The 27,088-nt window shown below is 44.2% G+C and overlaps 1 protein-coding gene across 1 annotated transcript in view; it reads left to right on the forward strand.

Annotated features, from left to right (window-relative positions):
- Nucleotides 1–24,897, forward strand: part of LOC130112029 (SH3 and multiple ankyrin repeat domains protein 2-like) — a 195,137-nt gene extending 170,240 nt beyond the window's left edge. Inside the window, exons 17-25 of the mRNA XM_056279335.1 lie at nt 4,319–4,454; nt 4,969–5,049; nt 5,168–5,176; nt 8,023–8,046; nt 9,192–9,230; nt 10,075–10,187; nt 11,393–11,498; nt 12,272–14,780; nt 24,369–24,897. Of these exons, the coding sequence (XP_056135310.1) occupies nt 4,319–4,454; nt 4,969–5,049; nt 5,168–5,176; nt 8,023–8,046; nt 9,192–9,230; nt 10,075–10,187; nt 11,393–11,498; nt 12,272–14,780; nt 24,369–24,897 (3,546 nt within the window). The remainder of the gene's footprint in view (nt 1–4,318; nt 4,455–4,968; nt 5,050–5,167; nt 5,177–8,022; nt 8,047–9,191; nt 9,231–10,074; nt 10,188–11,392; nt 11,499–12,271; nt 14,781–24,368) is intronic.
- Nucleotides 24,898–27,088: the final 2,191 nt, after the last annotated feature.

Here is a 27,088-nt window from a genome sequence, read left to right on the forward strand (position 1 = left end):
TGGATGACAACAGGAAGGGCATTATGCTGCAGCTTTGCATCCATATGCTTTCATTGGCATTCTAGGCAACAAGTGACGGTCATCTAGGCCTTGTGTTCTCTTTGTCCGGTGTTATTCTCTCCATCACTTCCTCTCTTTCTCTTTTATAGGCATGGGTCTCTTTTCTCTCTTTCCCTTTTTCTAGTCTGTCTTGCTCAGTACCAATTTTCTTGAGGGGTTTAGGAGTTGTTCCTATTACTTAAATTGCTGTTGTCACATGGAAACGGATGATCCGCTGTGGCGACCCCTAACGGGAGCAGCCGAAAGTAGCAGTAGTAGTAGTAGTAGTAGTAGTAGTAGTAGTAGTAGCTGCTGTCACAGGGAGACAGTCAAACATTCCAGCCCAACAGTCGTCCGTAATTCACATTTTTGCTTCTTGTAATTACTTTCTTCAAAAGCAGCACAAAGTGAATGTTTTTTGTCAATGAATGCACATCCTTTATCAGCTTTTACCTAAGCCCTTGCTGGAGTTCAGGGTTTAGGTAAGCTTTGTCATGATGACCAGAGAGAGCATGTTTAATAAGGAAAGTCTTGTTGGGCGCTGACCTGGTCTGTCCCAGCCACGTGTTTACCATACACCAGTCAAAATCGCCCTTGCTTTGAGGCAGGTTATTTCACTGGCGTAAGTAACAGTTTGTGTTGGGAGTTGGTATGCATGCTTGGCCATTTCTCACTCGCCGCCACTTCATCTGCCACCTGTTTTGATGTGTTTCTGTGTACTTTAAGGAGGATTTTTTGTGTCATGTTTTGATATACTGGTCTCTGGTGTAATCAGAGTAAACATGTCAATCGCCATTCCTCATAAATGCAAAAATATTTTCAGAAATACATGAATAGTCCTGCCTGAACCTCACGCTTGTTGGAAAGTGGGCATGACTAACATTTTAGCTCTCTAGTCCTGGGCAGACACCTTTTAGCAAAAAAAAACTATTACATAAATGAAGAGCTGCATGCATACACATAAATCCATATATGTCTGTCGACTGAGGAGAATAGTTGACCCCTGGGCAGGGCTGTTAACCCTTGCCCAGCGCTGAATAGAGCAGATTAGCATCATATCATTTTAGCATGTGCCTGGATGGATGAGATTATCTCATTGATTAATCATATTAAAATTAGCAAGCCAGCGAGGTAGGCATAGTAGCATTTGATGAGATTGGATTGGATGATTAAATGGATTCAGGGCTGCCTGTCTTCAGCTAAATGGGCAGGATAATGGCTAATGTTGTGAAACTATTGTAATGGTTATGATAATGATAATATCTTTTGAATAGGCTCTTCTGCATGGTTTGACAGTAGGCCGACTATTACATGCACATTATATTGAAGGAGTTTATCTCCGAGGGTGTGTGTGTGTGTGTGTGTGCGTGTGTGCGCACGTGCTTGGCTGGGGTCTTATGGGCATCTTGAAGCCCTCAGGGTTTATTTCTCTATTGCTCTTCCTCTCTTTTACTCTCACTCTCTTCATTGTCCCTCTCCAGTTGACTGATCAAACAACTCACTCTCTAACTCGTTCTCTCACTCTCACACTCACTCTCTCACTCTCACACTCACTCTCTCACTCACTCACTCGCTTGCTCACTCGCTTGTTCACATACTAGCATAACCCACACAAAGTGTGCACACAGATGGACACACACACCTGTTCCAACTCTCAACTATTTCATCAAATTCATTGTTTTCAGAACACCATAGGCCTGCTGTGGATGAGCTGTTAGGCTTGAGTGATTCAAACTGGTATCCATGATTAAACAATACGTATTTATATTTAACTTGACTTTTTAATTGGGTCGGTTTTGTCACTTTACCCTGCTTCCCTCTGGACGCAACCGTTTTCCTGATTTATTTCTCTTTTTTTCGTCTCATCCTGTTCTTTGTCTCCACCTGGTAGCGTGTATCCTAAATTATGCCCCACACCAGGTCAAATTGGACTATTTATCATGACATTAGCGTAAAGAAATATTTGTGCACATGTTTTTACTTGTGCTTTTGTGCATGTGTTTAAACGTCAGTATGCACGTGCGTGCGTATGTGTGCATGTGCATGTGTGAATGCATGTATGTGTGTGCGTGTGAGTGTGTGTGTGTGTGTGTGTGTGCGTGTGAGTGTGTCCCTGACATTGTTATGCAATAGATAGGAAAGACAGAGCAGATTATATAAGGTTACTCCTATACAGGATGGAGGATATGTGTGTGCAGACCTGAGAGGGTGTGGAGACTGGAGTCAGTGTCTGATGGAGCCCGATGGAGGGAACACGAGGTCAGACTAGACCAGCTGGTGTGGCATTTCTCTCTTATTATCAAAATAGTGGCCATTGTAATGCCCTACCGGTGTTTCTGAGATTAAAAAGCAACATCAAGAGTCTGACTCCAGCTCTATTGCTCTCTCTCTCTCTCTCGCTCACTCATTCGCTCTCTCACTCACTCATTCTCTCTCTCTCCCTCTGTCTGTTTTTTTCTCTCATTCTCTATATAACTTTTTTAGTTTCATTTTCTCTCATTTTCTATCTGTGCTTCACTTCAGTACTCTCCAAACCATTGCTCTCTCGGTGCCAGTCCCTCTTTCTCTGTGTTTCTTCCTCTTCTCTCTCTCTCTCTCTCCCCCTCTCTCTCTCTCTCTCTCTCTCTCTCTCTCTCTGTGTTTCTGTGTCTCTCCATCACTCACTGCATCTTTCTATAGCTTCTCTTCATCACTCCAGGCAGTCTTACTTCCGCTTCACCTCACTTTCCCTTTATTTTGTCATTCACCCTCTCTTCCCCTTTGACATTTGGCTGGCTGGCAGAGGAGAGGAGAAGAAAATAGAGGAGAGGGCAGGGGAGAGAGGAGAGGAGCAGGCGGGAGCGGAAGAGAGGAGTGAGAGAAAGGGGGAAATGAGGGAGGGGGAGTGAGAAGAGCAAGGAAAGTTAACAGGGAAGAGTGGAAGCAAGAGTTGAAAAAGAGCTCGTGAGAGAAAAAAAGAGGAAGGGAGAAAGGAAGAGAGGAGAAGAAAAGGGAGGCAAGAGGAGACATCAGGGGCCATATTAGATTAGGCTAGCCATGATAAGATTAAAAACCATCCAAACCACATGTGTTTGAAAGAGAGTGGGTGAGAGAGTACACAATGTGTACTAATACGTGTGCACTTGTGTATTTTTGTGCATATTATGCATGTCTGTAGTTCAACCCCCCCCCCCCCCCCCCAGGTTGCCAGTCTGCATATCGCTGACTTACATATGGCCAGTAGGACTGGCCAAAAAGACCCCAGCCTTGACAGTTAATGATCTTCCCTTGTGACCATGACTTTTAAGATGAACCTGAACTCTTTTTTCTTTTTTCTCTTTTTCTTGTGTCAAAGGTCATAACCCAGTACCCGAAGAAACATACTAAACAAAAATATTCCAGTCAAAATAATTGATGCTCACAGGTATCATGGTGGTTTGCCCAGCTAAAGAAGAGCTCTAGAGTACAGGCTTACACCTAACCACATTGTGTTTGAATCCAGTTGTCGAATTTGTCACACACCATGCCCCCCATTCCGTTTTTTTTTTCTGTTGTAGTTCTTTGTTGCTACATATCTTAAACACACACAGACACAGACACAGACACACACACACACACACACACATTAATAGAGCTCTGAATGGGTTGGCAGATCTTACAGGACCTCCAAAATCCCCTCATTAAGAGACAACCAAACAAAAACAAAAAAAAACAAAAAATCAAATGGGGTATAACTGGAAACATAATGTTTGGCATTTGATTTGTATTATTATTTAGGACATTTAGGGCTGTTTATGTTTCTCTCCATTTTTATTGCCCAGAGAGCATACAGTATGTGCCTGCAATGTGATGCGTGCCGTCATCCAAAGACCCCCGCAGACAAGGAGGATCTCATTTTCTAAGTAGACCAGTTACCATGGGTTTTCATGCACAATATGTGATTTAATAATTAATATGGAGATAAGTCTGTCCATCCAAGGCGGATGATGGGTTTAAACAGTGCCAGGGAGCTCATAGCCATAATTTTCTCATTACTTTATTGGAAAGTGAAATCCCACAACTAACTGAGTATGGGTGACTCACGGACCCAGAATAATCTAGTTTTAAAGGTTTTTTCTGATAAGGGATAACGATGACCGACTCCTGTTAGCATTTTTACTTAAAGGCATTACACAAGAACTCAAATAAACGAGTTGAAAACGTCTCCTTTCTAAGTTTCCTTGACATAATCCAATTAGAAGTTCCGGTGACGGCATAATGAGGCAGCTTGTGTGTGTGTGTGTGTGTGTGTGTGTGGCAGGTGAATCAGGAGAATGTGGTGAAGGTGGGCCACAGGCAAGTAGTCAACATGATCCGCCAGGGGGGAAACCGGCTTCTCATCAAAGTGGTGACGGTGAGCCGGAACCTAGACCCTGAGGACACCGCACGTAAAAAAGGTACGACAGCTGGAGGACAACATGGCTGCCTGCATCACTGGGTATCCTTTACTTATCAAGCATCCGTCAGTGCTGCAGTGACAGCGGCAGCCCATTCATTCTTGGTGGTTTGAAATTAGAGCTAAACAGGCTTATTAGTCTTTTAACTGAAGAGAGCTCCATTAAATACATACATATTCAATGTTGATAGATAGACAGACAGACGTTGTTTGATCGGGGAGAAAAATTATTTTCCTCACCCAGTACATGTCACACAGAGGTAACACAGCCGATAGGCCGAAAAACACTTGAAATAACCATTTGTCCTGGACATCTCAAACACGGTTGGGATCCAAGTGGTTTGAACAATATGTTGGTAACCTAAGTCCTGGAATCACATATTGTCTTCTCACTCCCACGAGTCCCTCATCCATTACTTACCTTTGTTTGACCGCCCTCCTGTCATAAACTCATCCTTTCTCTCCCCCTCTCTCCCCCTCTGTCCCCCATCAACCTTTCTCTCTCTGCTTGCTAGCCCCTCCACCACCAAAGAGAGCCCCCACCACAGCCTTGTCTATGCGCTCCAAGTCGATGACCTCTGAACTGGAAGAACTAGGTAAGAGCAACGCTAGCTTGCACTTGACTCCGGTTGCCAGTTGAGGAACTCCCTGTCTAACCCTGCCTCTCTTTGGTCTCCTCCCTCTTTTCATTGGATGGTTATTCTCCTCTAATAGTGGATAAAGGTAAGCAGTAACACTGCATTACCCCAAGTCTTTCATCCAATTCCCAGTATCCACTGGCTCGCAGCGGCCAGATGAAGCCTCAGTACAGACCAATTCATTTTTAAGTTAACTCTTGCCCACCATTTGGTTGTTCTTTGGTTTTGCTTTGTTATAGCTTCAAATGAAATTCACATTCGCTAATTTCATCTTGGAGGAAGTTTCTGTCATCTGTGATGTCATCATGATCCGCCCTCCGCTGTCGTCTTGCATGAAGGACTCTTGTTTCAAGATACCCAATTGCTGTAGAAATAAGGAAGTGAGCCGAACATAGAGATGACATCAGTGGTTACATTCGCATCTGGGGTTTCAAATAGAGTTTGTGTGTGTGTGTGTGTGTGTGTGTGTGTGTGTGTGTGTGTGTGCGTGCGTGCGTGCGTGTGTGTGTGTGTGTGTGTGTGTGTGTGTGTGTGTGTGTGTTCAGTTTGAAAGGCCCTGTGCACAATATTTAAAGTGCTGCGTTTTCCTAATATCTTCTGACAGACAGAACAGTCAGCTCTTTTCAGATCCTTTCCCGAAACCCAGGTGCTGGGATAAATGGAAAGAAGGAGTGAATGAATAGCAAAGAAATGGATTGGCATGGGGAAGATAGATCATTAAGGAAAGGATGTCGGGAAAGTGGGGAAAAAAAGTATTGATTGATTTATGAGAAGAAGAAGAAGAAGAAGAAGAAGAAGAAGAAGAAGAAGAAGAAGAAGAAGAAGAAGAAGAAGAAGAAGAAGAAGAAGAAGAAGAAGGAACTGAATTGAGATAAGAAAAAAGATAGAATGCAGTAAGTACTAAAAGAGGGAAGGAACAAGTGAAATGATGGAAGATTGAAGGAAAGAAGGACGGGTTGAAGGAAGGAAGCAAATAAAGTATTTTGATTTGGGGAAGGAATAAACAAAGGGGAAGAAGGAGGGAGCAGTAGATGGTTGGAATGATCACAACAGAAGTCTGAAATTTATATTTCTATATGTCAGTAATGTCAGTTGTTCTTATTGGTTCCCTAAAGCAGAGAAGTGTAGAAAGAGCAGAGCTTGAGTGACACAGAATGAAAGACAGAATAGAAGTCTGGCGAAAAGAGGATCAGAAATGCAAGGAAGTATGGACAGTAACAGTTTTGTTATGCATATTTTAAGTTGACGCTTGAATAAATCTCAATGCAAAATTAACTTTTTATCATTCATCTTTCACATGATTTCACATCTGGTATGGGATAGGCATTAAAAAAGTCTTCTGCTACATCATTATCGACCATCTGCTAGGATGAAATATTCACTCAGTGCTCAACCCCAGTATTAAAGGCCGATAAAGGGCAATAGACCTCAAAAGCGCTCGTCTCAAGTTGCCTCCTTTGGAGTAGATCCGGATCCACGTGTTTTTCTTCTTCTTTTTTTTTACTATAACAAAATTAATGGTTTCTTTCCCATCTGCCAATTTTGTGTCCATAAAATATATTGGATTTCATTAAGTAAAAACGACATATTGGCATGGTCTTTAGATATTGAATTAATGCCATTGTTGAAAAATATTATGCTTACAGCCATGGTGTGGATGTTGTATCATCTTTCACCGACAAACCTCTCAGAGCTCGGCCTGACCGAGCCTTTAATCTGTCCTGCAAAAAAAACTACATTTTTCCACATCCCCAGACACAAACTATTTTTCATCCTCTCTCTGGGCCTCATTCATCAACCATTTGTACATACAAATTTGTTCTTACACACCCATGGGATTTTTTTTTTAGCCCTTAACATTGTCTGACAGGTAGAAGCAAAGACTGATGGTTGTTTGTAATTCCTACTCCTTAACAGCTATTGTCTGCCTCCTGTAACGAGCCATCACCCAGGCTTGCAAAAACATCAGTGTTAGCCAACTGATGTCTAACTTCAGGAATTATCCAGGTTCTACGCTGGTCTCTGAGACAAACTCCAGGGCTAAAAAACCCCATGGGTGTGTAAGAACACATTTGTACATACAAACGACTGATGAATGAGGCCCATTCTGCAACAACAACACATTATTATTATTATGGCGTCTGGGTAGTGTAGCAGTCTATTCCGTTGCCTACCAACACGGGGATCGCGGTTCGAATCCCTGTGTTGCCTCCAGCTTGGTCAGGCATCCCTACAGACACGGTTGGCTGTGTCTGTGTGTATGTGTCCTGGTCACAGCACTAGCGCCTCCTCTGGTCAGTCGGGGGCCTGTTCGCGGGGAGGGGGGGAATAGCGTGATCCTCCCACATGCTACGTCCCCCTGGTGAAACTCCTCACTGTCAGGTGAAAAGAAGCGGCTGGCGACTCCACATGTATCGGAGAAGGCATGTGGTAGTCTGCAGCCCTCCCCGGATCAGCAGCGGGGGTGGAGCAGCGACCGGAACAGCACGGAAAATAGGATAATTGGCCAGATACAATTGGGGAGAAAAAGGAGGGGAAAAAATCCCAAAAAAAACCCCACATTATTATTAATTGACAACGCAATGATATACCACGCAATGTTTGCAGGTGGAAGGAAGAGCTTTAAGGGATACTTGTGTCCTGATTGTACAAAAACTATGACATTAAATTAGGTTAGACTATGTAAAATTTCAGATTTTCTTTGATTTTCACTATTAAAGATAAAGTTGGATGACTAAGATAAAGGAATGCCAAATCATAATAATAGTTAGAGGTAATCTTTTTACACCACTATGCGTGTCCCCTTTGAGTTGAAATGCAAATGCAGAATCCCATATTTGGGGCACACTTCAGAGGTCTATAAAACAGGGGGAAGATGTGCGTTTTTTATGGCTTTAAAGACTCAGATCTCTTTTTCTATCACCCCTTAAGCCACTCTAAGGAAAAAGAAAGGTGGTAAGTTATCCTAGGCATGTTTCTTCTTTCACAAAGTTTGTGCAATGAATGACTTGTATCACGTCTTGTAGTTCCACCAACCACATTCCTGTGACTAGTTTGATGTTTCTTAAAGGTCCTCATGCCTGCTTTGTTTTTCTTTAATTATACAAAGTGGCTAGAACATTAATGTTTTACATATTCTCCTCGTAAAATAAGTATTTGCATATAATGTTATCAAACGTTGTCTGTTTAACATGGTCACTGCATGACTGAATGTTCAAGTCATATTGAACAAAGTGATGTTCACACCCCTCTGTTCCCTGCACGTTGTTACAGATAATGGTTTCTATTGTTGTCAGTGACTATGAAAGTTTGATGATATATATTTATTACACTGCATGGATGCTAAATAAACCATTATTTACTATTGCTTTGAAAGTTGGTTCACCTCAGAGTGCTTTTCAGAATACATCATTTAGCTACAACCAGACTCCGTACCCCAAACACCAGCCGGTCCATCACCTTTACTGTCAAGGACAGGTTCAGGCCTCAGAAACAAAGAAGCACAGCTGTAGCCCTTTTTAAGTCATAAAGTACACATCTCACTTAGAGCAGTGTGTGTGTGTGTGTGTATGTGTGTGTGTTGTGCATGTGTGTGTGTTTACATCCATGGGTTTGTGACAAATACTCATGTTGTTCTAAGTAGGATCTATTAATTGTTCATGACCTAAAAACATCTGATGCGATGTCTCTATGCCTGTTTCAGTGTGTGTGTGTGTGTGTGTGTGTGTGTGTGTGTGTGTGTGTGGTGTGAGTCAGAGAGAGAGAGAGAGATAGTGAACGTCTGTGTATGGATCCAGGAAACCATTCACTCACATCTGGGTTTCCAGGGCAACCATATTGTATGTTGTCTGATCTGCTGTAGCTAGATTCCAACAAGGAGACAGAGAGAGAGTCTGCACCTTTTGCGTGCTTGTGTTTATACATAGTGTGTGTGTGTGTGTGTGTGTGTGTGTGTGTGTGTGTGTGTGTGTGTGTGTGTGTGTGTGTGTGTGTCTGCCAGTGTTGTAGTAGTTCTGGCTAAGGTCAATGATGTTCCTTTCTTCCCCTTTCCTCCCCTTCCCCACCTACCACCCTCCCCTACTCCTTTCATCTACATGTAGAAGCTCAGAAGAAGAGGATTGTTTTCCAAGTCACCCTAAGTAATCGCACCCCCCCTCCCTGATGCATGGAAGCTCTCTGCACACCAGATAACACTAGTCAGAGAGGAGATAAGAGGTTAAATAAGGACTAGCATGTAGCTTTTTCTTGAGCAATATCTTTCATATGAAACGGTCTACACAACCCAAAGGCATCATTGCACTCCACGGGCAACTTGAAATCTGCCAGACTTGCTTTTGATGGCTGGCCAGTGGCCTCAAGTACAGGTTAAAGTCACAATGTATGCTAGTTCGGCTTTACTGAAGCATATGACTGGTCAATATCAATAGGATTTGCTGAGTCCTACTCACTCAAACAAGGTTTACAACCCATGCCCCGCCACCCCAGTTTCTACATTAAACAGTCCTGTGCTGCCCTCTTGAGTGGATGCAATCTGCTTATCGATTTGATTTGTAAGTTATTATTCACATTCCTGAAGAGCAGAGGTCAGTTTCCCAGTAAAAATTACACATTGCACTTCTAACAAAGACATAGCAGCCATGGCAGATTTCACACTTGTCGATCATTTAACATTCTTTGAGGGAGCGATCCTGAATGTTGGATGATGCTTCTCAGTCGGCTGTTGGGGGGGGTTGCTTGCACGGCTTCCGAGGCTGGCCGCTAACGCGCCCAACGCATTTCACCAGAGTCCTCCGTCATCCCTGCCCAAATGTGTTTCGTTGTAGTCTGTTTTGTTTTCATCCGCAGCCCAGTCTGGAAAAAGAGGAATCACTAAGAATGTGTGCCTTGCATTTTGACTATGAGCCCACCTTAAGGCTTTGTGGTTAAGTCCTTGCCCTTGCTGTTCCTGGGACTTAAAGGTGGTGCTGCGGTTTTGTCTTGCAGACAAAGTGGATGAGGTGTCAGCTGCCCAGAAGAATGCGGCAGTGGATATGAAGGTAGCCACCATAAAACCACGTCCATCCAGTCGCTGTCTGGCCTCGCCAAGCGATGTGAATGTAAGTGCCATGTGCACACATACATACACACACACACACACACACACACACACACACACACACACACACACGGACATACAGATAGACGTTGTTAAACTAACTTACTTTGCACTAAATTTATGTCAATTATTTTTTTTTCTATGATGAAAACAATCAAATATCTTAAAGATGATTTAACCTTTGATTCTAACGGGGATTTATGACTGTCAGACAGGCATTGACGATATTGTTTTAAATAACCAAGTATGTCCGGGTAGCGTAGCGGTCTATTGCATTGCCTACCAACATGAGGAAGGCAGTTCGAATCTCTGTGTTACCTCCGGCTTGGTCGGGCGTCCCTACAGACACAATTGACCGTGTCTGTGGGTGGGAAGCCGGATGTGGGTATGTTTCCTGGTCACTGTACTAGCGCCTCCTCTGGTCAGTCGGGGCGCCTGTTCAGGGGGAACTGGGGGGAATAGAGTGATCCTCCCATGTGCTATGTCCCCCTAGTGAAACTCCTCACTGTCAGGTGAAGAGAAGTGGCAGAGGGGGTGGAGCAGCGATTGGGATGGCTCGGAAGAGTGGAGTAATTGGCCAGATACAATTGGGGAGAAAAAGAGGAAGGGGGGGGGGGCAAACAAAGTAAACCAGAGGGTAAATTGTCTCATTTTCATTACTTTCGATGGACCTTTTCTATCATAGTTTTTTGTCAATGACCTGTGGAAGACAAGGTGAAAACGATGTAAAAAAAAAAACCTACATTGTAAAAAAAATATTTGATCATACTTTTTGTTTACAACGGGGAACTTTGATTTAGAGCTTTGTTTTTGTCATGGTGTAAACAAATTGTTGACAAACATTTTCTGTTTGTAGTTTTCTTTAGAAAATTAACACTGGTTCAGAGCAAGGAAGATTTGATAAGCAGGAACTTGGTTTGGCCACAGTAAATATGTCTAATTTTCCTGTCCCAAAACCCAGAATAAAAACTGTCAAATCAAAACGTGAGGCATAATGTCCTCTAATGTAGCAATATATGTTATTTTGTCAAATGTATTGTCTTGTACTATGTCAAGCAATTTGAGCCTTGTTGTGATGAACGGTAGAAAAATCCAAATGCTGTTATTATTACGACACACAGCTAGCAGATTGCTGCCTGATAGGACGTGTTTGTGGGAGTATTACACCCCAGTTTCCTCTAACCACGTGGCTATTTGGTTTTGCAGTCAATGTATCACGAACGCCAGGGAGTAGCAGTGGTGCCCCCTACTGTGCCAGGAGCCTTCCTCGGGATACCTGCCAAGGGCACCATGAAAAAACAGAAGTCCATAGGTATGTTTATTGTGTGTGTGCTTGCATATCTTAAAGATGTGAACTTTTTGCATACGATAATGTTGGCTTGCAATAATGTCTTATGAGTGCTCAGAAGACTTGTGCTATGCTGATCAAAATTTTTTAAAGCTAATTATGAACAAATTAAGAGTGATCCGGTCGCCCAAGGGTGCTCTCAGGCTATAATAAGTGAGGTCATTAAGCATATGCTTAGAGTCCTGTTCTTTATGTTAAACTAGTGGGACATCATGCTGGCTGATGTTATTCACAGAACATTGGATTCTCCATGCCATTGGTCACCCTGAGGCAGGCCTTTGTATAATAACTGCAATAAAAGCATTTATAACATCTTATGTCAAGCCCCCATCCCCCCTTAATTATTTCCCATTACTTAAAGGTCTAAAAACTGGGATTATGGCTTGAAAGTTTGCTGGTTCAAATCCTGCTGCTGGGAAACTGCAATCATGACAATGGTGTCATTTGACTGTGGAGCTAGGTATGCTTGAGGCATTTAATCCCCAGTTGCTTTATGGTGTTACTCAATGGCCAGTATGTGAAGACTGTGGTTACAACAGACAGTTTCAGGGTGGAAAAGTATGAACTGTACTGTGAATCAGGGCATTACCTGCATAAACAAATTTTTCCTGGATGAATAAAGGTTATAAAAAAAGGATTTAAAAAGAGGTTTCATCATCCTCAGCTATACTTCGGTTGAAAATTCTCAGATTCTCACATTGTTCTCCCTTTCTCACCCCCTCCTCCGTCTCTTCAAGGAACGACAGAGGAGGATAAACAGGGATTCCTCACACCACCTCTGCTCAAGTTCTCTCGCAGCCTCTCCATGCCCGACACCTCGGAGGACATTCCCCCTCCCCCAGCCATCTCACCCCCATCCCCACCAGCGTACAACTCAGCAGTAAGCCCTACTCCCCGGGGCTATGGCACCACCCGGCCCGGCTTCACCCAGACCTTGGCATCCAACGCAGTGACGACCATCAGCCGGACTACAGACATTGGCACATTGAGGCGTGGTTATTATCGCCAGAGCTCTGAGCAATTTGACACACGCAATCGAGGGCGTACACCGGTGCCGGAGAACCCATACTCTGAGGTGGGCAACAAGACGCTGTATGTACCAGCCAAACCGGCCCGAAGGAAGGGCATGCTGGTGAAACAGCCTAACGTTGAGGACAGCCCCGAGAAAACATGTCACATGCCAACAAGCCCCTCAGGCCCAGTTTCCATGCCCACAACACCCACAGAGCAGACGTGTTCCTCCATCCCCATACCCACCATCATTGTCAAGGAGCCCTCCACCAGCAGTAGCGGGAAGAGCAGCCAGGGTAGCAGTATGGAAATTGAGCCCACCACACCCGAACACCCGCCTATCACGCCTGTCCCCTCGGCAACTGGGGGCCTGCGTCCTGAGGATCCTCTAGCTCTAAGCAACCCCTTCGCAGCAGCTATTGCAGGAGCAGTGCGGGACAGGGAGAAGAGACTGGAAGCCAAAAAGAACTCTCCCGCCTTCCAGTCCATAGACATGGGGGATGATGACATGACTAGCCCAACTCCTACTCCACGTCTTCGCCAATCCAAATCCATTGACGAGGGCATGTTCAGTAGTGATGAGCGGATTCGGAGGATTATGGCTCCCCCTCCTGCATCTCAGCTTGACCAACAAGTTGGGAGTGGGAGCGGAAACATGACAGATTTTAATAGCCCCGAGCCCACAATGGTGCGGGAGCCCCTCAGTACCAGAACTGGCCAATGTCCCCACCTGGACAGTCCTGTTAGTCTCCCAGCCACACCCCCTAAGACCCATTACAGTGCCAATGGGACCTACCTCCATCCTGTCACTGGCAAGCCCTTGGATCCTAACTCTCCACTGGCACTGGCTCTGGCAGCACGCGATAGGGCAATGAAGGAGCAGCAGAACCATCCACAGAGCCAGTCACCAAATCCACCACCAGAGGTTCAGCCAGTCCTCAAGCCTGAGCCTCAGCCTGTCCCTGTACAACCCAGCCACAAACCCGACCTAAACCAGCCACTATTTATTGACACAAAACTGCGTTCTGGGATGGAAAGGGGTTTTCCTGCTATCTCCACTGCAACCATGGGGCGGCCGGGCCGGGGAGGCCTACGGCGACAGATGACAGAGCAAAAGTATGAGTCAGATGGAGATCGGGAGGAGAGGCAGCACCAGGCAGCTGAGGTGAGGAAGAGTATGCCAGCAGACATCTCAGACTCTTCACAGCCCAAGTCAGCAGGGCTCCTCATGGTCCATACCAGCAGAGACGCCAAACTTAACCCTCCCGAGGCGGAGGATAGTAACAACCCAACTGAGCTCAAGGACCCCAATCAGCCCAACCCTGCCCCCACCACCACACCTCTATCCAATCCCCAGTCAGCCTCGTCATCACGGAGGCGGAGCATTCCCACGGCAGAATCCATGGACGAACCCATCAAGCTGCCGTTCCGCATCCCTCCTCCCCCCCTCGCTTCAGTGGATATTGATGAGGAATTTGTCTTCTCAGAGCCCCTCCCTCCTCCGCTCGAGTTTGCCAACAGCATCGACATCCCTGATGACCAGGCCTCTGCTATCGCTGAGATGCTCCAACAGCAAAGGCAGAATGGGGGACCCCCCTACAACCCACATGCACCACCCTCAGTCGCTGAGCAGCACAGACGACCAGTGGCAGCCAACTGCATGCCCCCTGCCTACCCTCTTCCTCCCTCTGATGTTGAGCCAGGGGTTGTTGACTCGGGCATCGAGGAGGTGGACAGCCGCAGCAGTGGGGATCCTCAGCACATGGAGACCACCAGCACAGTATCAAGCATCTCTACACTCTCCTCAGAGGGAGGATTTTGCGACAGTGCCCTCGAGAGCCTCTATGCCACAGCAGATGGCCATGCTTTCCTAGTGGACCGGCCACCCGTGCCGCCTAAACCCAAAGTCAAGCCCATCATCAACAGGACCTCACTTTATCATGATGCCCTCATTGAAGAGCCCCCAGAAGCCTTTGGGTCACCACCCCAGGCCCCTCCCCCTCCCCCTGGGTCTGCTTCTTCCGCCGAAGTTCCCAGGACTCCCACTCAGAGGACATCCAAGCTGTGGGGAGAACCACTTCCAGAGCTACGAAGCCCACCCAACACACCCGATCCCAAGAACACAGTCATCACAGAGCTGAGCTCCATCCTACAGCACATGAACCGTGACAGGCCGCCCAAGCCAGGAGACAGCCTCGACTCCCCCACAGGGACCAGGGGTGCCTTTGGAAACAGGTAATCGATAGATCTGTTGAAGAGAAAAAGACTGAAATTCTAATGTGAATGATTCATTTTTCAGGTTTTGATATTCATAAAGTGCGTGAGCACTGAAGTGTAAATGCATAGTAAATGACTTTGGTTGAGCAGTGTTATCAGAGATTACCGAATACCACTGTGAAAAAGGGTCATATCATTCAGAGATTTGGCTTTTAGTCCTAGTTGTGCTGCCTCGCCATCCCCTGACCACAGCTGTGGTATTACCAATTAGTTTGTGAAAAATTGAGGAATTTACTATTGTGCTAAAGAAAATAACATTGGTTTCAGGTTAGACTTGATGCTGCTTCAGCTTCAGAGTGTGCCATGGCAACCGCCTTGATCTAAAGCTAGACACTGACGTTTGTATGTAGGAATCCAGCGGGACAGCAGCCGAAGGTCAGATTGGAAGTCAGGTTCAATGTCAGCTCAGATTCCACGTTCTCTTTCTCTCACACACAGCCGTCCATCAAAGTTGATGCTAGTAGTGCTGTCAAGTCAAGGTGCTCTTCACCTTAAAACCGATACACACTCACTGAGCACTTTTTTGGAACACTATACTAAAAGAGGGTAGGGGCTTCCCTTTGTTCTCAAAACAGCCTCAGCTCTTCGTGGCATGGATTCCACATGATGTTGGAAACATTCCTTTGAGATTCTGGTCCATGTTGACATGATTGCATAGCAAAATTTCTGTAGTACTGTCAGATGTACATTCATGCTATGAATCTCCCATTCTACCACATCCCAAAGGTGTTCCATTGGATTCAGATCCGGTGACTGGGAAAGCCACTGCAGAACATTGAACTCATTGTCATGCTCTTGAAACCAGTTTTCGATGACTTTTTCTTTGTTACATGGTAGATTATCATGCTGGAAGTAGACATTAGAAGATGGGTAAATTGTGGCCATGAAGGGATGCATATGCTCAGCAACAATACTCAAATAGGCAGTGCCATTCAAGCGATGATTGATTGGTAGTAACGGGCCCAAAGTGTGCCAAGAAAACATTCTCCACACCATTACACCACCGCCACCAGCCTGGACTGTTGACACAATGCAGTTTGGGTCCATGGTTTCATTCTGCTGGCACCCAATTCTGACTCTAACATCTGTGTGCCTCAGCAGAAATTGAGATTCATCAGACCAGGCTACATTTTTCCAGTCTTCAACTGTCCAGTTTTGGTGAGCCTGTGCACACTACAGCCTCAGCTTTCTGTTCTTGGCTGACAGAAGTGGAACCCAACATTGTCTTCTGCTGTTGTAGCCCATCTGCCTTAAGGTTCGACGTGTTGTACATTCTGAGATGCTTTTCTGCTTACCACAATTTTACAGTGGTTATCTGAGTTACCATAGCCTTTCTGTCTGCTCGAACCAGTCTGGCCATTCTCCATTGACCTCTCTCATCAACCAGGCATTTCAGTCCACATAAATGCTTTCACACTATTCTGAGTAAACTCTAGAGACTGTTGTGCATGAAAATCCCTGGAGATCAGCAGTTAAAAAAATACTCAAAACAGCCCGTCTGGCACCAACGATCATGCCATTGTCGAAATCACTGAGATCACATTTCTCCCCCATTCTGATGGTTGATGTGAAAATTAACAGAAGCTCCTGACCTTTATCAGAAGGATTTTATGCGTTGCAGTACTGCCACATGATTGGCTGATTAGACAACTGCATGAATAATTAGGTGAACAGGTGTTCCTAATAAAGTGCTCAGTGAGTGTAATCATTTTGTCTTGTCCCATTCAACCTACAACTTCAAGTTTTCAGATACTGAGCCTGGCGACACATCTCTCTCTACTTACTTCCTCCACATTGTCACTATAAACTACAAACCTGGAGTCCCCCTAATTTCCCATTATCAAGTCTGATACAGGTGGACGTTTTCCCAATTGAAGTGATTGCCAGACAGTCATATTCAGTAGTATGTTGAGTTGCGTTCATTCATGCTATATCTGTACAAGTGTGCACAGTATCAGAAGTTAAGGTGTTCTAATATGTGTTGATCAGCTCTTGGTAGCAAGAATCTGTCAATTATACTAGAATAAGAAAAAAAACAAAGTGATCGAGATAATTTCAGCACAGAAATAATATCTCCAGGCAGTAGCTGTTCTTGATATGAGATATGATGGCCCTAAGTCATCAACGTATTTAATAGTCAATAAATAAACTATTTGCTCATTACATGAAGATCTGATAAAGACATACTCCTGGTATTTTCCCCTTTGTTAAAGAATCTTGAATCTAGCTGTCATTTCTGTCATTATCATACCCAGTATGTAGTTGGTGGCTTTCACATTGCTCCTTGTGCACGAATGTGTAGATATGTTGTCCAGGATGGAGACAAAGTACCCGCAATAAAGTGGCCACTGTTATGTCAGATGAAAGCTAAAGATAAACTAATAAACTGCTACTTTTCTCATCGGTGAGTGCTCGTTGTATAATCAGTGAATCACAAGTGAATGAGATTGATTTGTTGACACAGTTGGATTGTGTTAAGCGAGTTTGGATAATGCGATGGGTTATATTCCACCTACCCATGTCATAGATTCTGCAGGACATGCAGAGGCCAAACGCGAGAATAAGTGAGACAACCTTTTGATGGGAGCCCACACCTGAATCAGCTCATCTCATGGTTTTTTAAACTCACCTCTCCACTGTATGAAAAGGAAATAAAAAGGATGCTAAATTATTCACAAGTCACATACATTTTACATGAACAGTCCCATCTCTCATCAGAGGTGGAACAAGCAGCGAGATAAAGATAGAGAAAGAGAGAGATTATTCTCTCTGTGGTTATGCTTTCAAATCTAATAAATACTGCTAGATTATCGCGGCGGCCATTTTGGTAATTACAGAGAGGTGCTCGACAGCTGTTTATGTCTGGCCTCTCGTTCTCTCCTTCACAGTTTATGCCACATGCTATTATCTTCATCCCCATTGGTTGACCGTTGGACCCTGCATTCATTTCATTTTCATCTCGCACCTCTCTGTCATCTCCATTTTCTTCAGCGTTCTGTCATCCTGTCTGATTTTGCTTCTACATGTCCCTTATCACCACGTTTCCATCTGGATGTAAAGCAAATTCATAACCTTCGAAAAGTCAAAAGAAATACATGCAAATCAGGTGCATTTCGCTTATCTGTAAAGGATCATTTCTCTGTGCACAAGAACAAGAGTATGTCATCAAAGACATTAAGGAGAAAATGGAGAAGAGTTCTCTGAATTACTTGGCATTTGAGAGCCTTGGCAGTTCAGTTTCCGTGTCTCTTTCTCATATAATCACTATAGTGATGCACCAACTTTGTTGCAATATTTGGGATTTATTTTCCCACATTTTGCACTTTTATCATGTTGGCAACTTTAAAATCTGTATTGAAATAGCTTGATGAAATCATACCTGTCTTCCATCTTCACAAATAGGTTTCATTGGCTGCTATTACAATCCTCTGAAGTCTTGTGTGAATCATATTGTTCCACTTGTGATTTAGATATACAGCTAAAGTCCACAGTCAGAGATGAACCTACGCGGTACAGGTTTATCTGGTTGAGCTACCAGGTGACCCGTTATGTATATATCTGACAGAAGTGCTTCTAACTGTGCAATAAATGGTGACTTCGAACCAAACTGTAGCAATTTTATGCACCTGTCCCATGTTTTATAGCTACCGCTGAAAATTGTGCAAAATTGTTATGTTGTGTTTTCAAATATTGGTCTGCAGTCCACTGTTTGTGCATGCATGTGTGTGTGCATGCGTGTGTGCGCATGCGTGTGTTTATGCAATGTAGACAGAGACTGAATCACCAGATCTTTATCAACCAACCATGACGTGACCAGTTCTCATTTTGTGCTATTTTGTGTGGTTGAAAAGGTTATAAGTTTTCAAGCAACCATTCCACAAGAAAAGGCCTAGCTAATTGGAGATGGGACAAAGGTAGAGATCCTCTTTATGCAGACCTTGGAAAAGAAGGTAGCTGAAGACATAGGAGGTCCTCTGTCCAAGACCACCTAGCATATGGCAACAAAGACACAGAGAAGATGGCCCAGATTCAGACATGCTTTCTCTCTCTCTCTCTCTCTCTCTCTCTCTCTCTCTCTCTCTCTGTCACTTTTGCTGCTATTTGATTTCGTACTCCCCTTTTTGCTCTCCCTTACTCAGTGTTGGAATCAGCCTTATCACCAACGGTATCAGATTTTCTTCTTTGGACGCCCCCCCCCCCCCTTCTCCCAGATTAAAATGTGCGTTGGTTGTTCCTGTGGACGAAACGGTTGCTTAGCAACCAGCTGATGAGAGCAGCCTTGAGGCCTATGGGAATAATGTCAGACTGATTAGAGTCAGGGGAGGGGTGTGCGCTTGTATGTGTGCGTGTTTGAAAGAGCAGGAGACATTGAGAGAGAGAGAGAAACGGAGAGAGGATGGCAAACCTAACCCTCAACAGAGTTCAGCATCATCTCACGCGGGTCACGTGCTACACTGCTTTAGTAGGCCACCGTTATGTAACCCAGCACCGCCAAGTCAGTCTGTGTGTGTGTGTGTGTGTGTGTGTGTGTGTGTGTGTGTGTGTGTGCGTGCATGCGGTAACATTCGAGCTTCTATAAATAATGCCAGTATGTGCGTGCATGCGTTTGGAAAGCTTTTGTGTGTGTCTGTTTGTTTTAGAAGGGATTGGTTGGGAGTCATGCAGCATGTGGGGTGCAGTGAACACAAGGTCTCTCACCACAAACATCCATAGCACGGCATCACTTTCCTACAAAACTACAAGTGATTTGATGGCACCATTGTTCAACCATGGCATTTGGCTTACAGAGAACTCTTAAGGCCAGTGAATGACACCTACATACTTTCATTGCTGGTCAGTGTAAATGGTTGTCTATGTGTTTATGTGTGCATACATGTGTGTCAGTGCATGTGGCTCACTTGCAGCATGCATACCCATGCACTGTCCATGTATGTGTTTTACTCCTAAACACAAGCTGTTAATATTGACCTGATGTCATCATGATGTAGATTATACTGTTGGGGGATTACACTGAAAACATAAGGGCTGATTATGGATTACATGTCAGTGAACAATCACTGAGTGTTTACTTGTAAGTAAACTCTTAAGTCATTGTTCACTGACATGTAATTGAAATCAGACAGTAAGCAGTAAACAGTTACTTTGCAGACTGCTTACTAAACTCCTGCATTGTTGCCCTCTCTGCGCTCCATTAGGTTTTTGGAAAAAACATGTTTATGTGCAGCTAAGTTTTCAGAAGACGTATCACCTGCACAGCTTGTCAGCAGTGTGATGCTTCCCTTAAGGGAAATCACATCATACAAAAAAAAAAAATCATTGTCTTTTGTCAAATGTGACCGTTGGTGGCTGCAAGAAATGATAATAAATAAGGGGAAGCTAAATGAGGCATTGGCCTTATTAGATTTCATACTTACATTCATACTCAGCTTCACTCATTTAACAAAGCAAGTGCAAAATATAATTAAATGTCAAATTATCAGTTTGATAATATCTTGACAGATCTCAAGGTATTTTAGGTCCAATAACAGCTGTTCTGTCGGCTGAGGAGTGTAATGTATAATAATGATTTTAATTGTGATTTGGACAATTACTAGAATTATCATCAATGTGCTGTAGAAGTGGGGCGAGGCGAGGGTTGGCTGAAAAAGGCCAGGGTGGTTGGAAAATGACGGGATGTTGAATAAGTTTGTTATTTGGAGTCTTTGGGCATTTACAGTGAGAAATCCTCTCCTTATGAGCACAAATGGCCAACACTTCCCATTTTCCATAGCACTACCATGTGTGGGAGAGACTTGTCAGTTTGCAAGCCTGCATGATCCTCACTACGTTTTCCGAGTTTGCATTTCCGCGTCCGTGTGTTTGCGTATATGTTTGTTAAACTGTTGATTTGTCCACGTGTCACATCATATCATGTCTAATTTTGTCCTGATCGTCTTTCTCTCTCACTCCATCTCACCCATCCTGTTCCCCCACCGCGACATCCTGTGGAAAAGCTGGTGTTGAAAACCAAAGCTGTAAGTTTTACCCATGGTGCAAAGCTGCCAAGCTCTTTGAAGGCGGCGCTTTCACCGTGGCCCAGTTCCATTTTGGCAGAACGACCCTCCCTGGTCTCCTTTACTTCCCTCAGGCTGTTCCATATGTTTTGGAATTAGGAAAGAAGGAGATCTAGGGTACACGTAGTGCCCTTCAATTGGTGGAACAGTAAATGTGACAGTATAGTGGTCAGAGCTGACCTTCTTTTCCTGCCCTAGCTAGTTGAAGAACTGTGTTGTGGCTTGAATTGCCCATCAGATCTCTGCTGTAGGAAAGAAAAAGTTAAAAGCACACTCAGGAATTTTCCCTGTTGGTGCTCCAACAAAGTCACTCATCGCTCTTTTTTGCTAGAATGTTCAGGTTAATATTCAAGGAACAATTTCCCAGGGGGACGTTGAAGGACAGGATGGTTATTCTGCTCTGAGAGGAACTGTGCCCGTGTGTGTGTGTGTGTGTGTGTGTGTGTGCATTTGTGTGTAATCCAATTTTCACGTCATTTCTCCCATCATGTCCCTGATACTAATGTTGGTATGATACACACACACACACAGACACAGACACACACACACACACACACACCCACGATATTGGGCTATACAAATAAGACTGACTTGACACGTTTGGTTTCATCTACTTTTGAGAACGCTCATTGATTAGATTCAGTCCTCAGCCCCTAACCCTAACCTTGCTCATGAGAACTACATGCTCATCCACAGCCCTTACCCTAAACTTAACCTTAACCCCAAATCCTAACCCTAAAAGAGGCCCTTGAACAACTGAGGCGGACCAGCCAAAATGTCCTTACTCAGCAAAACTGACCCCACTCTTATGGTTAGAAACTCAAATTGGTCCTCACAAGTAGCCGAACAGGAACACACACACACACACACGCACACATGCACTTTTATCTACACCATTGATGGTTTCCGGAAAAAAAGAGCTATATATATATATATATATATATATATATATATATATATATATATATACATTCTTTATGAGACAGTACAAGCCTGTTTCATGCCATAAGCAATGAGATTGACAGCTGATGATTGCTTATGGCATGAAACAGGCTTGTACTGTCTCATAAAGAATTTACTTGAATCACTGGATTATTTTGCTCCTTATTTGTTGAACACTTTCCCTACCATTAAGTGTTTCTTTTAACAAAGTTATATATATATATATATATATATATATATATATATATATGATTGTCACCTTCTCAAGTTTTTTTAAAAAACAGAATAAACTGACAAATTCTGTTTCAGTTTATTCTGCATATTTTTTATACTAAATGTCGTTTCTGACCCGTTTAACTTCTTTTGTGTGAAAAGTGTAATGTTTGGAATTTCCTGGACTGGAGAGGATTGATAAATTGACAATGTCATGCTTAACACTGAAGTTCTCATGGAATTAAATTTACATTTCGCCTCCACCGCACAAGTGGACAGAAGGTTTGACCTTGCTCATATGGTTGATATGAATGAGAACTTTTTATGTTAATTTACCAACTTCTATGGTTATTTTACTCCCGTGTCTGCTGTACTCTTAATTTTCCAGTTCAGCTAGCATCCCCCTCATAGTGCTATAAAAGGTTACAGTACCTAACCTCCCCCCATCCATGTCACTGTGCACACATCCATTAAGACGTAGTAGGTGAACCAAATGCTTCAGGCCCTCCTCCATTTTCAGTCCACTCAGTGTGTTGTCTTTTGTGTGTGTGTGTGTGTGTGTGTATGAGAGCGAGAGATAAAGCTGTTTGAATTCAATTTCACATTAGTTTATGGGTGTTTCTGAATACTAAATGATTGCTGCTGGAAAATGTGTTAGCTTTCCTCACAGTTTCAAAGCACCTGTTGTTACATAAATGTAGTGTTAAAGGTATTAGTTTCTGTGTTGCTGTTGACTTCTATCTTTACTCACAGTCGAATGCTCAGCTGGCCAGAACATTTGGAAATGTGTTGAATGTGAGACTCCACTTTCATGTTCATAAGAAAACTACATAAAACCAAAGTAAATAACCTCATAGGAACATCACTGAAATAAGTTCAGGAAATTAAATTCAATCAGATCAGAATCATATTTATTGCCAAGTAGAAGAACACACAAGGAATTTGTCTAGGCAAACTACATTAAAGAAAAGAGAACAATAGCCACTTTATTTTTTTGTCATTGTACGGGTGTTTGGTTACAATGAAATGTGTTCTCTGCATCTAACCCATCCTATTGTATAGGAGCAGTGGGCAGCTGCAGTGTCCGGCGACCAACTCCAGTTCTTTCTATTGCCTTGCTCAGGGGCACACACAGGCATATTAACCCTAACATGCATGTCTTTTTGATGATGGGAGGAAACCGGAGCACCTGGAGGAAACCCACGCAGACACGGGGAGAACATGCAAACTCCACACAGAAAGGACCTGGGAGAGCTTGGGGTTCAAACCCAGGACCTTCTTGCTATGAGGCGACAGTGCTAACCACTGGGCCACTGTGGTTAGCTGTTATATATTTGCTTAGGCAAATATGAAGTTGACAGATTAGAAAAATGTCAGGCGCTGATGCTGTGAACCTCCCTAGTCCTACTCCCTAGTACTCTGCTGTTGGGTTATTGGTAATAAATGAAAATATTGCCCCCTAGTGTTCATTTTGAAACGATACAGCAATGAGCTGTCTGGTTTAAAATTCTGTATGGATTTGGTGATGAAGTCTTTTACATTCTTTATTTTGCTGCTCAGAAGCATTTGCGCACCAAGAGCATTGTTTCCCATTATTTCATGACAGGACAGTTTTGAATGAAATTCACAATGCTTTCCCACATTGTTTTAGGGTAATAAGACAGACCGTCTATACACACACAAATACACCATCCCACAGACTGTGAGGGACATCCTCCTAATCAGCATGAAGCAGGGGCATGGTGTGCATGTCTTTTAACTCGCCATTAGCATTTTTTACCGGTGTGAGAAAATTCACATTAAGGATATGCATAATGTACAAAAACACATTTAGATGTACTTCGAGACACCTGTGTGAAAAATAAAATGTGGGCCAACATTGTTCAGCTGCATGTTTATCTTTAGCATCAATGCCAGCAGTGTGAGCTCATTTACGTCTGGTATTAACATGGGATTTGTGTCTGGATATGTTGTTCCGAAGAGAAAACACTTGATTGTCTGTTCTGCTACCTCCAACTAGTCGTACAAAAAGCAATCCCTAAGAAGAAAAAGGAAAGATGTCATATCTGTTTTCAATGACAAACGTCACACTCCACACTTATCCAGCAACTTGTCCAATCTGCATAATGTGCAAGAGAAATACGACTGGATTACAATATGCTCACAGTGTAGACCACGAGAATGTACAGAAATAACAGGTGTAAATGCTAAAGGTGTTATTGGATTATTCATTATCCAGATGAATATTCAGATACAGATGGTATATTAGTTACCAGGGGTGAATGGGATGCAGTCTGTGTGACCCTGAATAAATCTATTGTGTCTGTGTCCATTCTAGACCTCTGGGAGAAAACTCAGGAATGCGTAGCAACACCGCCGCCGCTGCTGCTCTCACCTCCACCCCTCCCAGCAGCCTCCCGCCCCAACACCACCCCTGCAGCCCCCCAGACTCCGCCTCCTCCCTGACCCCCTGCTCGTCTCTGCCGCCCTCCGTCTCGCCCACTCTGACCGACGTTTTCGGCCTGCCCACCCCGCCCCTGGGCAGTGGGGGTGGCTACAGCTTGGGCTCCTCGTGCGGTGGCAGCGGGACTTCACGCTCACCATCACCACTCACACTGATGCAGGCTGTGGCCACCTCAGGCAAGCCCTTTGCCTCCAAGCCCATGGAGCTGTGGAGCAAGCACGATGTGGCAGACTGGCTGGAGATGCTCAACCTCGGGGAGCACCGGGACGCCTTCCTGGACAATGAAATTGAGGGGGCCCACCTCCCCTCTCTGCAGAAAGAGGACCTGATAGACTTAGGTGTTACCAGGGTCGGTCATCGCATGAACATTGAGAGGGCCCTCAAGCTGCTGCAGGATAGATAAGCCAGGAGGGGAGAGGAGGGAAGGGGTGGGGGTGGGGGTGGAGGTTGGTGATGAGCGGAGTCGGAGGCACAGGAAAAAGTGAGGTGGTCACTGATCACCTTTACCAGTCTCTTCATTTGCTGACTGGACACGATCACAAGATATGGACCTGCGTAGATGTTCTGTTCCAACCCGATGTTGCCTCTTGCTGTTTTGTAATCCTCTCTCATCCTCCCTCTGTTGCCCTTGTCTCAGTGCTCCGGTCGTGTTTCCCACTTCTCCCCGTCCTTCCTTCCCACTGTCCCAAGCACCAGCGGAGCAAGGGATTCTGGGAAATAACATAGGGATGAAGAGTGAAGCAGGAATGGCTGCTCAGTAACACCCAGGGGAAGCTGAGGTCAGTGTGAAGGACTGTTGACGGGGACTCTGAAATACTTGTAATCTATGGAGTACTGGAAGCAGTTCTGGTCTGGATGCTTATTTGAAATAAGCATGAGACTTGCACTTATCCAACTGCTTTGGAATACTCAAGACTTTTTGCAGTCGCCCTGGTGTGGGTGAATGACAAACCAGCTGAGCTGGTCGTTGTTCCTTTTTCTATCTTTGCTAGAGTTTGTTCAGAGAATAATATTTCTTCACTAGAGTCCTACAGGAGTTATATTTCAAGGTGCACCTAAGGTTGCAGAGAAAAATTGAGACAGACTCCTTTTTTTGCTTTTCACTTGTTGTCAAAGTAAGAACCCTATAGCTGACCATCTTTAAATTAAAGCCTGAACCATATGTCCTGAAAAACACACAAACACAGCTATTTCGCACAGTGCCACATGATTACTCAAGCAGACATGGATAACACACTTTTTCTTCATAAATTTCAACACGCTTAGCATGTACACACACACACACACACACACACACACACACACACACACACACACACACACACACACAGTTACTGCAATGGCCTTCTTCTCCCGAAAGAAAAAGCAAAGTGTCATGAGAGGTGGTCACTAGAGAAGCTCCAGTGTAGCAGGTGCCAGTGTCTTGGGGTAGCCCTGTCCCTCCCCGATCTCCACCCCCACCTGAGGTGCATCTTCCCATTCATCATATCAACACAAAATCCAAGAGTTGATGTTGGGTCACACCCAGAACACACCGTACAGCACACGGTGTGTGTGTGTGTGTGTGTGTGCATGTGCGCGTGTGTGTGCATGTGCGCGTGTGTGTGTGTGTGTGTGTGTGTGTGTGTGTGTGTGTGTGTGTGTGTGTGTGTGTGTGTGTGTGTGTGTGTGTGTGTGTGTGGGGCACAGTTTACTCAGTTTGAAAAACACCAACAAGACAGTTTTGAATTCCTGCTGTGGAAGTGTTGTACCTGTGTTTCTGGTCCTCATGATGACATCATCCTTTGCTGGGGTATTCTTTCCTGTTCTGTGTGTACATGTGGGTTTACAACCACTTGACTGTCAGTGTAATCAGGACCAGTTACCTACATTGGTGGACTTACAACAGAAATAGGCCATCATAAATGAAAACTAGATCTCCTATTGCCTTTCAAATCTCCACTCACTCCTTTCATCGTTGGTTTTAACAGTTCTACATCAGGTTTTCATTTGGCCCAACAGTATTGTGAATTTAAACACACCTATGTAAGAGAAGTTTTGTTTTTTTATGAAGAGGGCATTAAGCGATGAGAGTAACTGCAGCCCTGTATTGGTGCAGGAAGACATGGACTGGATACTGAAACCAGTACAACTCTGTGAAGTTTTTTTTACATGGTGCTGAGAAAGAAAAACTAAGACTTTTAGACCCTGCGCCTGTCTGAAGAGACCTTCATTATCAGCCTGCAATGTTTGTATGAGAAAGCTTGGGGATACATAGTCCTGTTAGAAAGACCTGTCTGGTGAGCTGATCTCTTGATCATTCTCTTTGAGAGCAATTTCAAAGTGGCAGGTCCGTCCAAAATGTGGCCAGTAAAATCACAGCTTTGGGGACTGATCCAAGGGGCTGTGTAGTTGAGACGCAAGCCTCATCATATCATAGAACAAGACTCATAACTCAGATACAGTCACACCCTGCATGAGATTGGTTTGTAAGATTCATGACCTGATCTCTGCCTCCATTCCTGTTTACAATACGCAGACAGCCCCTTGGATCAGTCTCCAAAGTTATGACCTGACTGTCCACTTTTTAGATGGTTCTGCCTTTCTGAAATCGG

Source organism: Lampris incognitus, chromosome 4, assembly GCF_029633865.1.
Source record: "Lampris incognitus isolate fLamInc1 chromosome 4, fLamInc1.hap2, whole genome shotgun sequence".
NCBI classification, from domain to species: domain Eukaryota; kingdom Metazoa; phylum Chordata; class Actinopteri; order Lampriformes; family Lampridae; genus Lampris; species Lampris incognitus.